Genomic DNA, 16,153 nt, shown 5'->3' with positions numbered 1-16,153 from the left:
GCGAGCTAAGTTAGGCAATAAGATACTAAAGAAGCTAACCTTGAACCTTTGGTAACCACGAATCTAAAGCCTGCAATGGCAATAAGTACATATCTCTCAATAGTCACCCTAAATGTAAATGTACTTAATGCACCAATCAAAAGACACAGAGTAATAGAATGGATAAAAAAGCAAGACCCATCTATATGCTGCTTACAAGAAACTCACCACAAACCCAAAGACAAGCATAGACTAAAAGTCAAGGGATGGAAAAACATATTTCAGGCAAACAACAGTGAGAAGAAAGCAGGGGTTGCAGTACTAATATCAGACATAATAGACTTCAAAACAAAGAAAGTAACAAGAGATAAAGAAGGACACTACATAATGATAAAGGGCTCAGTCCAACAAAAGGATATAACCATTCTAAATATATATGCACCCGATACAGGAGCACCAGCATATGTGAAGCAAATACTAACAGAACTAAAGAGGGAAATAGACTGCAATGCATTCATTGCAGGAGACTTCAACACACCACTCACCCCAAAGGATAGATCCACCGGGCAGAAAATAAGTAAGGACACACAGGCACTGAACAACACACTAGAACAGATGGACCTAATAGACATCTATAGAACTCTACATCCAAAAGCATCAGAATATACATTATTCTCAAGTGCACATGGAACATAGTATGTGGAATAGACCACATACTAGCTCACAAAAAGAGCCTCAGTAAATTCCAAAATATTGAAATTCTACGAACCAATTTTTCAGACCACAAAGGTATAAAACTAGAAATAAATTCTACAAAGAAAACAAAAAGGCTCACAAACACATGGAGGCTTAACAACATGCTACTAAATAATCAATGGATCAATGAACAAATCAAAATAGAGATCAAGGAATATATAGAAACAAATGACAACAACAACACTAAGCCCCAACTTTTGCGGGACGCAGCAAAAGCAGTCTTAAGAGGAAAGTATATAGCAATCCAGGCACACTTGAAGAAGGAAGAACAATCCCAAATGAATAGTCTAACATCACAATTATCGAAACTGGAAGAAGAAGAACAAATGAGGCCTAAAGTCAGCAGAAGGAGGGACATAATAAAGATCAGAGAAGAAATAAACAAAATTGAGAAGAATAAAACAATAGCAAAAATCAACGAAACCAAGAGCTGGTTCTTTGAGAAAATAAACAAAATAGATAAGCCTCTAGCCAAACTTATTAAGAGAAAAACAGAATCAACACAAATCAACATAATCAGAAATAAGAATGGAAAAATCACAACAGACACCACAGAAATACAAAGAATTATTAAGGACTACTATGAAAAGCTATATGCCAACAAGCTGGAAAACCTAGAAGAAATGGACAACTTCCTAGAAAAATACAACCTCCCAAGACTGACCAAGGAAGAAACACAAAAGTTAAACAAACCAATTACGAGCAAAGAAATTGAAACAGTAATCAAAAAACTACCCAAGAACAAAACCCCGGGGCCGGACGGATTTACCTCAGAATTTTATCAGACACACAGAGAAGACATAATACCATTCTCCTTAAAGTGTTCCAAAAAATAGAAGAAGAGGGAATACTCCCAAACTCATTCTATGAAGCCAACATCACCCTAATACCAAAACCAGGCAAAGACCCCACCAAAAAAGAAAATTACAGACCAATATCCTTGATGAATGTAGATGCAAAAATACTCAATAAAATAATAGCAAACAGAATTCAACAGTATATCAAAAGGATCATACACCATGACCAAGTGGGGCTCATCCCAGGGATGCAAGGATGGTACAACATTCGAAAATCCATCAACATCATCCACCACATCAACAAAAAGAAAGAGAAAAACCACATGATCATCTCCATAGATGCTGAAAAAGCATTTGACAAAATTCAACATCCATTCATGATAAAAACTCTCAGCAAAATGGGAATAGAGGGCAAGTACCTCAACATAATAAAGGCCATATATGATAAACCCACAGCCAGCATTACACTGAACAGCGAGAAGCTGAAAGCATTTCCTCTGAGATCGGGAACAAGACAGGGATGCCCACTCTCCCCACTGTTATTTAACATAGTACTGGAAGTCCTAGCCACGACAATCAGACAAAACAAAGAAATACAAGGAATCCAGATTGGTAAAGAAGAAGTTAAACTATCACTATTTGCAGATGATATGATACTGTACATAAAAAACTCTAAAGACTCCACTCCAAAACTACTAGAACTGATATTGGAATACAGCAAAGTTGCAGGATACAAAATTAACACACAGAAATCTGTAGCTTTCCTATACACTAACAATGAATCAATAGAAAGAGAAATCAGGAAAACAATTCCATTCACCATTGCATCAAAAAGAATAAAATACCTAGGAATAAACCTAACCAAGGAAGTGAAAGACTTATACTCTGAAAACTACAAGTCACTCTTAAGAGAAATTAAAGGGGACACTAATAAATGGAAACTCATCCCATGCTCATGGCTAGGAAGAATTAATATCGTCAAAATTGCCATCCTGCCCAAAGCAATATACAGATTTGATGCAATCCCTATCAAATTACCAGCAACACTCTTCAATGAATTGGAACAAATAATTCAAAAATTCATATGGAAACACCAAAGATCCCGAATAGCCAAAGCAATCCTGAAAAAGAAGAATAAAGCAGGGGGGATCTCACTCCCCAACTTCAGGCTTTCCTACAAAGCCATAGTAATCAAGACAATTTGGTACTGGCACAAGAACAGAGCCACAGACCAGTGGAACAGATTAGAGACTCCAGAAATTAACCCAAACAAATATGGTCAATTAATATTTGATAAAGGAGCTATGGACATACAATGGGGAAATGACAGTGTCTTCAACAGATGGTGTTGGCAAAACTGGACAGCTATGTGTAGGAGAATGAAACTGGACCATTGTCTAACCCCATATACAAAGGTAAACTCAAAATGGATCAAAGACCTGAATGTAAGTAATGAAACCATTAAACTCTTGGAAAAAAACATAGGCAAAAACCTCTTAGATATAAACATGAGTGACCTCTTCTTGAACATATCTCTCCGGGCAAGGAAAACAACAGCAAAAATGAGCAAGTGGGACTACATTAAGCTGAAAAGCTTCTGTACAGCAAAAGACACCATCAATAGAACAAAAAGGAACCCTACAGTATGGGAGAATATATTTGAAAATGACAGATCCGATAAAGGCTTGACATCCAGAATATATAAAGAGCTCACATGCCTCAACAAACAAAAAACAAATAACCCAATTAAAAAATGGGCAGAGGAACTGAACAGACAGTTCTCTAAAAAAGAAATACAGATGGCCAACAGACACATGAAAAGATGTTCCACATCGGTAATTATCAGAGAAATGCAAATTAAAACTACAATGAGGTATCACCTCACACCAGTAAGGATAGCTGCCATCCAAAAGACAAACAACAACAAATGTTGGCGAGGCTGTGGAGAAAGGGGAACCCTCCTACACTGCTGGTGGGAATGTAAATTAGTTCAACATTGTGGAAAGCAGTTTGGAGGTTCATCAAAATGCTCAAAACAGACATACCATTTGACCCAGGAATTCCACTCCTAGGAATTTACCCTAAGAACGCAGCAATCAAGTTTGAGAAAGACAGACGCACCCCTATGTTTATCGCAGCTCTATTAACAATAGCCAAGAATTGGAAGCAACCTAAATGTCCATCGGTAGATGAATGGATAAAGAAGATGTGGTACATATACACAATGGAATACTACTCAGCCATAAGAAGTGGAAAATTCCAACCATTTGCAGCAACATGGATGGAGCTAGAGAGTATTATGCTCAGTGAAATAAGCCAAGCAGAGAAAGAGAAATACCAAATGATTTCACTCATCTGAGGAGTATAAGAACAAAGGAAAAACTGAAGGAACAAAACAGCAGCGGAATTACAGAACCCAAAAATGGACTAACAGGTACCAAAGGGAAAGGAATTGGGGAGGATGGGTGGGCAGGGAGGGATAAGGGGGGAAGAAGAAGAGGGGTATTAAGATTAGCATGCATGGGGGGGAGGGAGAAAGGGGAGGGTGGGCTGCACAACACAGAGAGGACAAGTAAGGATTCTACAACATTTTGCTAAGCTGATGAACAGTATCCGTAATGTGGTTGTTAGGGGGGACCTGATATAGGGGAGAGCATAGTAAACATAGTACTCTTAATGTAAGTGTAGATTAAAGATTAAAACAAAAAAAGAAAGAAAGAAAGAAAGAAAAGGGGGATTACTCCTTGATAGGATAAAACTATTGGTAAATCAAAGATCAACGCATGCTTTAAATATCCTTAATGTTGATCACTTAAAGGGTGTCAGATGATCAGCTATGGAGGTACTCTTTTCTGATAATATTCCTTTCTCTTAATTAAAAAAAAAAAAAAGGCAGTCCCTGTGTGCTGACCTCCAATGAGTTCTGCACAGTGGTATAGAGGACATGTCAAAGTGTGGGCAAAGGGTCTGTTTGTTTCTATGCAAAAGATCAAGGCCTAGCTTGGATACCCAGAAAATGAACTAAGATACGATATGAGGAGGAGCTTCCGGCATCAGCACTCTCTGGGGGACTCGTGCCGGGGGATGATCATCAAAAAGCCTCCACAGGGATCCGGGCGATGATGCAGTTGTGGCTGTGTCCACCACACCGTTTCCTGGACTTGCCATTGGAATGAGGAGGGAGATGTCTAGGCTGGCATGTGCATACAGTGAGACAACGAATTTGACCAGATCTGTACTGTTGGAACTCAACCAGGAGTTGGGAAGGGTGCAAGTTGTAGCACTCCAAAATCTTATGACTATAGACTATCTACGGTTAAAAGAACATATGGGATGTGAACAGATCCCAGAAATGGGCTGCTTTAATTTGTCTGATTTTTCTCAGACTGTTCATGTACAGTAGGACAACATCCATCATATCATAGACAAATTTTCACAAATGCCTAGGGTGCCTAAATGGTTTTCTTGGCTTCACTGGAGATGGATGGTAATTATAGATTTGCTTTGTTTATGTCACCGTATTCCTATTATGTTAATATGTGTGTGCAAATTAGTTAGTAGTTTAAAATCTATACATACTTAAGTTACTCTACAAGAAGATATGTCAAAGAAATAATCAATCCTCCCATGTTTTCTTCCATATGCTACCTCTATAGCTTTTCTTCTTCCTTCCTAATTACAACCCTTAAATAGAATTTGTGCCTCATATCGAATTTACCGAGTATCATAATTCCTCCAGGTGGTAAAGATACCTCGAGACAAGTGCTGGGCATAGAAGCCACAGGGCATAAATCTGCAAAGAAGTAAAAAGCTAACCTTTTCAAACAATATGGCTTCTCTCTCACTTACCAACTTTACATTTCCCTGTATGGCCCCGGAAGATGACTGGTTAGCCAGAGACGGGTAAGATTCCTCAAGGGAGGAACAACCTAAGATAGGCACAGTCGCAGGGGGGCCATCAGGTGAGAAATTGGGGATCAACAGAGGTGAGGCTCAGAACCTCATCCCCCCTGCTTTGAGAGAAATCTTCTGCATCCGTGGATGTTTTGCTGCCCTTGTCTAGCTTGGATTAATACTTAGTCCATAGGCACACACCTGATCATCTACATTTGCCCTCTTACAGCACTAAACTATGTTTTCTACCTTTATCTTGCATCTACCTACCACTTTAGCATTTTATTAAAAATAAAAATAATAATAATAATAAAGGGAGAAATGTGGGATCAACATATAAATCAAGTATAAAAATCAAACGAATATTCATATTTGACCTGATTGTTTATAGTTCATAATGCGAGATCAAAACCAAAAGTTTCTGTGATGACTGCCCTTGTACTGTTCACCATGTAAGAATTTATTCACTATGTAAGAATTCGTTCACCATGTAAGAACTTGTTCGTTATGCTTCAGAAGATTGGAGACTGACGAGAATTAGGCTTGAGATGGATTAATGATTGTACATTGAGCATTGACCCCCCCCATACTGAATTTTATTGTTGTTAACAACCATTTGATCAATAAATATGAGAGATGCCCTCTCAAAAAAAAAAATCGTCTTTTCCTTTGTAAAAAGCTGCATTCCTCAGAGAATGTTAACATCTCCAGAAAAGGACTATCAATGCTTCTAATGAAGGGTTTTCAAAGTGGCTTTTTCCGATCATTTTGTCACTGTCCACCCCATGTCAACCAGGCCAGCAGATTCTAGGGCAAGAACCTAAGTTCACATGCTCTGATGAAAGAAACGAGTGTGGTCTGGTGGTTGTCGGCATCCACCTTACCAGTTTCAGCTGATTAGGGAAAGGGAGACAGAGGAGTTCATCGAAGGGGCCTCAGCTTACTTTTTTGTTGGGAACCTCCCCCCAGGAGCACCTAATTGGCGCCAGTGCTGGTCTGATGACATTCTGCCTCATTCGGTTTTCTTTTCCATCTGAACCCCCTGCAGCTATCAATGGGCATGCTGGGTTTCGGCTTCATTGCCACTTACCTCCCGGAGGCTGCCATCAGCGCTTACCTGGCGGCCACGGTGCTGCACATTGTGCGGTCACAGCTGACCTGCATCTTCGGCATTATGATTAGTTTCTACGCTGGTCCCATCTCCTTCTTCTATGTGAGTAATTTCTACCCTCACCCTGAGTGATTGAAGGAAGGGACAAATGGCCCTCCCCTTGCCTCCAAAAAGAAGTGGACCCCAAGCGGAGAGACTCCTACATAGGCAGCGGTGTTAAGAAGATCCTAGAAATAATTTCATCTTATCTAGATTTACACTCTTTGATTAGTTGCAGATGCCAGTTGGACCATGTTCTCAGTTTTATTAACCATTTCATCCAGCCTTCTAAACTAAGATGATTTACATTAAAATTTGATCTTTAAGAAACTGTATCTGTCATAATTCTTCCCGTTACATGCCTCATAACAAACATATATCCTAAAACATCTAAAGAATACCAAATGCTAAGTAATCCCTAAATGCAAGAATGGCGCAGGAGCCAAGTAAGGAACATATCTGGTCCGGGAAGTTAATGAAGAATAGGCTAATGAACAGAACTCCTGGGTCCTTTGCATTACACTGAAACACATAAAATCTATTCTCTACTTAATGGACATTACTGTCTTTTAATATCATTTTTTCAACTTAAAAAGAGCACATACCCACCCACTTGCTCTCACTGTAGCAGTAATGCTCATAAAGACCTTGGTGCCCAGCAAAACTGCCCAGGGGTGGCTTTTCCAACTTATCTAGGAAGAGTGTCATTTCCTAGATCAAGGCAATTACTATATCCCTTTCTTAGCCTCTGTAATTTTGTTTTCTTTCAGAACATAGTTAACTACTGTGTAGCTCTTCCAAAAGCTAATTCCACCAGCATCCTACTATTTCTAACTGCTGTTTTTGCTCTGAGAATCAACAAATATGTCAGAATTTCCTTCAATCGGCACCCCATCGAGTTTCCCATGGAAGTCTTTCTGGTAGGTGTTTTGATGCCTCCAGTTCATGGTTCAGATAATTTAAAATACCTACTTTAAAAAAATTAAACAAAAAGCAAGTAACCTAGGAAGGGAAAGGTTCATAGGAGGCTGTAAAAACACTAATTTTTTAAAAACATGTTGAATTGTGACAAAACTGAATACATTTAGTTTTAAATACTAGCTTAGATCTGTAAAACGTGTTTATTTGGAGAGTACTCTTATCTATTTCCTCTTTTTCATACTATCTTCAAAACAGGGATTTTTTTTTCTGTTACAAAAGTAATATAGCCTCATGCTAGCAGTTCTGAAAAACATGAAGAAAGAAAAGGGAGAAAGGAAATTCCTATGGCTGCACCACCCAAAGTCAACTACAGTGGATCTTTGGATCTTCTGCTAGGCACTCCTTTCTTCTTTGAGACAAACGTATGGCGGGCTTATGCTCAGTGTTGGTGAATTTCTTTCTTCTTCCACGTAGAGGTTTTGTTCCTATTTTAATATAGTTGCAATCATACTGCTGATCACCCTGCTTTCATTCTCACTGTGCTACAGTAGAAAAATTGTGGGAGATGAGATTTTAAGTGAATTACCTGATCCATGTCACTAATAAGTGGCAGAGCTGAGGCTCATCACTGTTTAGTGATAATATTTGTTTCTTTGTAAAAATCTGATCAAACTTATCCTTTGCCGTTATAATGAACATTTTCCCAAGTCATTTCTGCAAATGAAACTCAGGTATTTTAAGTCAGCATTTCTCTTAGTAGGACCACTGTATCCTTGGGTATCCATGAGATTCCTTTGCCCCTTAAGAAGCATTCTGTGTTAGATACACTTGAAGTTGTCCTGATAGTTACACAGGACCCTGTGATTTTGGGGCCAAGGCATAGAATAGGTTTGAGTCCTAATGATCTTTCTTCTCTTGCTGTGGTAATCATAGGTCTGTATATTGAGATAATAGTGTCCCCAGCGGAATTAGCCTGGCTCCCTGAGGCAGTGTTCGCACAAAAAGCTGACATGGAGAAACACTGACCCACAGTAGACTTTGTATAGGCAAAAAAATAACTCCTAGGTTTTAAGATGGTAAGATCTCATGGTTTGTATGTTGCCCCAGTATACCCTATCCTAGACTAACTAATCCAGGTCTATGCTGTTCATGACTGACAGAGTATGGGAACAGCTTTGGAAATTGAGATCAAGCTCTGTCTCACAAGAGTTTTCTAGTTCTTTAAGAGGTGTAAATTCTTTCTTCCTTGAAGTAGTTGAAAAGCTCTTAATTCATAAAGGCCAAAAGCTGAAAGGCTGCTTTTATAAAAGACTTTTTATAAAACACTGTGCACAAATGATAGTGCCCTAAAGCCCAGGGCACAACCTGCATTTGGGGTTCAGAGTGGAGTCTGGAGCAACTTCTCATGGACCCCAGCCAGCCTAGCTCTGGCACGTCAGGAAGCTGAGGCTTGGAATCACCAGCAGATGGCATCTGTGCCACAGACATCAGCTCGCCCAGCGCATGCTCTCGAGCGCCCGCGCTCTCTCTCCCCAATTTCAGCTTCACTGGGTATAATTAACATAGAAATGTGTAAAATATTCAAAGTGTACACCATGGTCCTTCGGCATACACACGCATTGTGAAAGGATTCCCCCACCTAGTTAATTAAAAGAAAACATCGATCACCTCACTTTTTGGGGGGGTGGAGGGAATGAGAACATTTAAGTTCTACTCTCTAAGCAAATTTCAACTATACAATACAATTTACCAACTACAGTCACCATGTTTTACATTAGCTTCTCAGACTTATTCATCTTATAGCTGAAAGTTTGTACCTCGTACCAACCTCTCCTCTTCCTCCCTCCCCTGAGCCCTGGACGACCACTTTTCAACTCTGTTTCTTTAAATGTGACTGTTTTTTGTTTTGTTTTGCTTTGTTTCAGATTCCACATATAAGTGATACATGCAGTGTTTTTCTTCCTCTATGTAGCTAATTTCGCTGAGCATAATGCTCTCAGGGTCCAACCATGTTGTCACAAATCATCCCTCTTAAGAGGCATCGGGGGCAGGGATCATAGTGATGTCCCTTCAAAAAACCTCAAAGGTCAGGAACATGAACTGGAGCTACTAGGAAAGGAGGGGACTATAGAGGATGCTGTGGATTGACTTTGGCTGACAAATTGGTTTGTGAGCCACAGTTAAGATTCCTTTGGGGAATGCTATAAAATAATTACGATGCACCATGAGTGCAGTGGGGGAGGAAACTGATGTCTAGCAATAAAAGTAGGTGTAGATGGAGAGTTAGAATTCTTGTAGTTCAGGCATTAAACTTTTTGTGTGACCTAATATATGCTCAAAGGTTATTGAAACCCTCAACACTTTTCTTATACACATGTCACCTTAAGTGCTTGCCACTTTGTACCACATAGCAGGGATTAGAGATGTAGCTTAGAACTGGAAAAAGACCTCCATGTTTCCCCTGGCAAAATGGGAGAAGGAGGGTGAGAAGCTATGGTCTAGGGTATAAAAAGCTTCTCACAACACCCACCAAGAAACTACTGTTTAAATATGCTGCAGGAAACTGCACACACCCACCAATCTGTCCTTAAGATAGTCATCTCAAATATTTTTTTAATATCTGTCTTAAATTTTGGTATCATTAATGTACAATAATGTGAGCAACCTTGTGGTTACTAGATTCGGTCATCTCAAATATTAAGGGAAAATTTCAAGGGCATTTCTAGGGTGTAGCTAGAATATACTGATTCTTGAAATAATCCAAGAGCCCCATAACAATAAGAAATTATACATGCTACATGTTCCTAATTAAATATGTATATGTATTCATATATTTAAGCTATATAGCAAACACCAGAAAAGTGTCAAGAGTAATTATCTTTGGGTGATTTATTTCTGCTTTTTAATTTTTATTATTTCCTCTATGCTCCTTTATGAGCAAGTATGACCTGTATACTGGAAAAAAAAAGTTACTTGGCCACTTGCCACACTTCTTGTCCCTTAACTATACAAAGATCAAGCTGTGATCCAGATTCTTCCTTCCATTCTGATCTGTAGGCCTTCACCTGGCAGCACCATAGGTAAACCGACTGCCAGCCTGCACAGAGTCTGACTGAATTCTCAGAGCACATGCTGAGAAAAGACTCCTGTGTGGGCAGGGGGGTAGGGTAAAGCAACTATATAATTATTATTTTAATACCTGAGCATTAAGTTCTTTCATCTCTGGTTGAATTTGCTTTGGTTTGAGGTCTTTCTAAGGTGTAACAGCTGCTAGGTTATCTATTTTCCCTCTGGTTGAAATGGAAGGGAGACTTGCCATTTTAGAAGCAAGTGAAAGGGGAAAGAAAAAAAAAAGCAAGTAATTGCTTTGGTAAAGACGTTTTTTGTTGTTAGCTATCAAATGCTGCTCCATATTATTAAGGGTGAGTCAGTACTATGATTGTCGTTATACCTCAACCATCCCCAAAAAGGTTTATTTATATTAGTACCGTCTACCTAGATGTAAAAACTTTTAAAACTGAGGCCTCTATGGAGCTATTACCTGAAAACATGTTTATATTTGGTCTAGATGTTAAAAGTTGGTAAGGAAAGAGAAATCTAGGGCATCCATTAGTTCCTATTATATCAGAGACCAAGGCAGAAGTTGCTTTTATCCTGCTACAATGCTAAAAAGACCTTAAAGAACCAAAAAGAGTCAGGGAAGGAGGACTTCTGCCTTTCTTGCCCCACTCAGCTGTCCCTGCCTCTCTCCCCACTTTCATGCAGAGGGACTGTCACGTGTTTCTTTCCCTGTCTTGCCAGAGCTTGTGAGCACCTCTGCTCCTGGAAACAATACATAATATTTAATGATCGTATGACTTTTTTTTGTTTAACCCCTACAGATTCTTGGCTTCACTGCATTTGCAAACAAGATAAACATAGCCACAGAAAACAGCAGGACGCTCATTGATATGATCCCTTATAGGTCAGTAACTCCACTTAAGACTACTCTTCCCTTTCTGTTGCATTCTCTTAGCCTCTATCCACACAGCCTGATTGACATTCTCTACTGGCAGTGTCTGGCCACAGCCAAATTTGGGTCATGGACTCAAATTCATTTTAGAACACAGAAGGTCAGGACAAAGAAGGGCTAAGGCAACCCCTTGCTTCTTCTCTGGTCGGCCTCTGACTCTTTCTCCTAAATTGAGCCAGTCCCCTTGCCCAAGTAAACTGTGGGATGCACTGAACACCAGAGAGATTCATGCATTTTTTCATAGTATATTAGGGGCTTTCTCAACCTCCCTACCTATCTGATTAATTCTCAAGGATGGGACAGAGTTGCCTCTGTTTTCCTAACCTTTCTCCAGAGGCTCACTGCTCAGGAAATGAGTGTTCCTTCTGCCTTCACCCACTTAGACTGAATCAGTGTCCCTGAGCAACATTATTTCATTACTCTGAGTAGAAACCTATCTTCATTGACTGATACATGGAGTTCTTAAGAATTCGTGATTAATTTACATTATAATTCCTACCAGTGACTAAGGGGCATCAATCTTGTTTCTGTTAGGAAATTATAATTAATTTCTTTAACCTTGATGAGATGAATCACTTTAGCTAAGAAAGGCAATATTCTACAGTTTCTTGACTCACAGGCAGGCTTTTGAAGAGCTTGTTCATTTCCTGATGCTGTTGTTCAATAGGGTATACTGGTCAGTGATACTGGTTAACCCGCAAATAACAAAACATAGCCTACTTTGATGCAGCCAGATTGAATCAGTCTCATATCCTACCAGTCTTAGTAAACTCTGAAGATGGTTAAATCCATTTGAAATTATGTTGGATTAAATAAAACCCTAGCACACTACCTTTGTACTAGGAAACAGTAAATAAGACTTGGTCTCTGCCCTCAGAAAAAAATAGCAAGAATAACAGTGAGATTGATGCTTTACATAATTACCTCGTTTCATTTGTTCCCCACAGGTAGACATTATTTTCTTTTTATGGATGATGAAATTAGGGTTTACCAAGTTTAAATTACTTATCCAATATCACAGAGCTGATCACTGGCAGAGCTACTCTTTGAACCCATTTCTATTTAATTCTAAAATCTGTGATTATAACCACTCCATTATACCTAACTCAATATGCTTCTGTTATTAATGACTTCAAAACCACAGCAAACTTTTGCTTATATTTTATCATAAGATTCAAGGGTATAGATAGACATGTGAGCATCTCAAGAATCTGATTTTAGGTATTGCTTTGAACTTCCTTTTTATTACGTATTTATACAAGGTTGCTAGGGACTGGGAAAATTGAACAACTTAAGTTTATTCCTTCCATGTCCAAATCTCCCTTTAACCTAAACTGCTAACAAAGCACCGAATGTTACAGAGAACAACAGGAAAGAAAAGCAGTAGTTCTGTTGTTATCATACTAAATATTTAAGGTTTACTAACATAGTTTTGGGCAATACATTTCATTTGTTGTATACTGTTTGAGACAGCCACATTCTTACCTAACTTCTTAAAAGGACAAAAAGGGGAAATTTAACAAAAGAAAACTATCTACCTTTGAACATCCAGCTGTATTCCTATCTAGCTTATTACCTTGGAAAACACCAAGGTGCTTGGAAGTTATAAATATGATATTAAATAGGGAATTAAAATAGACAAAGTTGGATGGTAAAGGAAAACATATTCAAAAATAGAAATTTAGATTCATTCACATAATAATGGTGAGAAACTGGGAAAATAGAAGGATATAGCACTTAGAGATGCCAAAAGTGATGCTTCCTACTTTAAGGAAAATGAAACTGAAAATTCATAAACTAATAAGAAAATCTAATGAGATAAGGGATAAAAAATACATCACACAAGTTATTTTAAAATAATTTTCCAAAGTGTATTTAATACATTGTTCATTTTTCTGAATTTGGATTTGACACAAAATTTCTGAAGTATTTTAGTTGTTGAGTTATCTGTATCCTGATGAAATGGTAAGCATAATCACAAGAAAAAAACATTTCAAATAGCAAACCATATCTAAAACATTCGTGTTTTTTTAACTTACAAAGTAGACCTAGAGATATGGAACTAAAGTATATTTGCACTTCCAAGTTCAGTTTAAGGGATTATTCAACTATAAATCTGTGGAAAAACAACACTGTCTCCAAAATCATGCAGATTTCTTCTCCTTTTTTTGTCTGTTAATATCATGATTAATCTTTGAATGTTAAACTAATATTGCATCCTGGGATAAAATCTCAGTTGGTCATGATGTATTATCATATTATATATTGATTTGCTAAAATGATGTTATGAATTTTTGCATTTATGTTAATGAAGGATATTAGTCTGAGATTTTTCTTTTCTCAAATACCTATGTCTATTCTCTCATCTTTAATTTCTGAAAGAGTTTCTAGAGAACTAGAATTTTTTTGTTTGTAAATATTTGTTAGAATTCATCAGTGATGATATTTAGGCTTGGAGTTTTCACTGTGGGAAAACTACAAATTCAATTTTTTAATAGACTATTTATTAAGTTAAAACTATTATTAAATTATACAATTACCTGTGATTCAGGTTGTCTATTTCTTCTTGAGACTACTTTGTTAGTTTGGGTGATTCAAGGACTTTTTCCATTTGATCTAAGTTGTCAGATATATTGGCATAAAGTTATTTATAATTTTTCTCTTTATTATCTTGTTTTAAAAACAGATTTACTAATACATAAATCACATACTATAAAAATCCACCATTTTAAAGTGTACAATTCAGTGGATTTTAGTATATACTTAAAGGTGTGCAACCATCACTGCTTTCTAGTTTTAAAATATTTTATCACCTCAAAAAGAAGTCCTGTGCACATTAAGACTCCCAATAGCTCCTTTACACAGCCCTTGCCCACTACTAATCCACTTTCAGTCTCTAGGGATTTGCCTATTCTGGATATTTCATATAAATGGACTCATACAATATAGTCTTTCGACTCTGGCTTCTTTCACTTAGCTTATGTTTTCAAGATTTATCCATGTTATACCATGAATAATTCCTATTTATGGCTGAATAATATTCCATTATATGGATCTATGCCACATTTTGTTCATTTGTTCATTAGTTAATGGATCTTTCATTTATTTCCAACTTTTGGTTATTATGAATAGTGATACTATGAACAATCATGTGCAAGTATTTCTTTGAGCACCTATTTTCATTTCTTTTGAGTATATACCTGAGAGTAGATGTGCTGAGTCATATCGTAATTCTATGTTTAAATTGTTGAGGAACTGCCAAACTATTTTCCATAGCAGCTGCACAATTTTACATTTAAAATTCCAGCAATGTACAAGGATTCCAATTTCTTCATGTTCTCACCAACACTTAATATTTTCTGTTATTATTATTATTATTATTATTATTATTACCCTCCTAGTAAATCTGAAGTGGTAAATCACTCTGGCTTTGATTTTCATTTCCCTAATGGCTAATGATGTTGAGCAAACTGCTTTTCCTGATTGAATGGACTTGGTATCCTGGTTGAAAATCAATTGAACATAAATGATTAGGTTCGTTTCTGAACTTCCAAAATCGATTCCATTGATTTATATGTTTATCTTTATGCAAGTCTTAATTACTATGGTTTTGTAGTAAGTTTTGAAATGGAGACGTGTCAGTCCTCCATTGTAACAATGTAACATTGTTTGCAACTCCACATTTTGCTTTCTACATAATTTAAGAGAGCAATGTATTTTTTTTTTGGGACGGCATCTCTCATATTTATTGATCATATGGTTGTTAACAACAATAAAATTCTGTATAGGGGACTCAATGCACAATCATTAATCAACCCCAAGCCTAATTCTCAACAGTCTCCAATCTTCTGAAGCATAACGAACAAGTTTTTTTACATGGTGAACAAATTCTTACATAGTGAATAAGTTCTTACATGGTGAACAGTGCAAGGGCAGTCATCACAGAAACTTTCGGTTTTGATCACTCATCATGAACTATAAACAATCAGGTCAATTATGATTATTCGTTTGATTTTTATACTTGATTTATATGTGAATCCCACATTTCTCCCTTATTATTATTATTATTATTACTAATTTTAATAAAATGCTGAAGTGGTAGGTAGATGCAAGATAAAGGTAGAAAACACAGTTTAGTGCTGTAAGAGGGCAAATGTAGATGATCAGGTGTGTGCCTATAGACTAAGTATTAATCCAAGCTAGACAAGGGCAACAAAACATCCACAGATGCAGAAGATTTCTCTCAAAACAGGGGGGGAGAGGTTCTAAGCCTCAAGAGAGGAATCTATTTTTAAAATGATCACTTTGTTTTGGGGTTTACAATGTATAATGATATAATTTTGTAACATCAATAACCAAAAGGAGTGGGAATAGAGATGTAAAGGAGCAAAGTTTTTATATGTTATTGAAATTAAGATGGCATAAACTCAAATTAGAGTGTTATAACTTTAAGATGGTCAATGTAATCCCTATGATAACCCCAAAGAAAATAACTGTAGAATACACACAAAAAGAAATTAGGAACTTAAACATTTCATTTTTAAAAAATCAACTAAACACAAAAGAAAACAGTGATACAGGAAATGAAGGACAAATAAACCTTTAGGACATATAGAAAACACACAGTAAAATAACAGAAATAAG

At 37.3% G+C, this 16,153-nt stretch overlaps 1 protein-coding gene across 1 annotated transcript in view; it reads left to right on the top strand.

The window, feature by feature from the left end:
* LOC108389803 (testis anion transporter 1) overlaps positions 1–16,153 on the top strand; it is an 83,570-nt gene that overhangs the window by 28,836 nt on the left and 38,581 nt on the right. The window contains 3 exon segments of the mRNA XM_073224614.1: positions 6,475–6,639; positions 7,347–7,496; positions 11,379–11,461. Coding sequence (XP_073080715.1) covers positions 6,475–6,639; positions 7,347–7,496; positions 11,379–11,461 — 398 coding nt within the window.

This window comes from Manis javanica, chromosome 16 (genome assembly GCF_040802235.1).
Source record: "Manis javanica isolate MJ-LG chromosome 16, MJ_LKY, whole genome shotgun sequence".
In the NCBI taxonomy this organism is placed as follows: Eukaryota; Metazoa; Chordata; class Mammalia; order Pholidota; family Manidae; genus Manis; species Manis javanica.
This window is presented reverse-complemented; position numbering and strand designations above follow the sequence as displayed.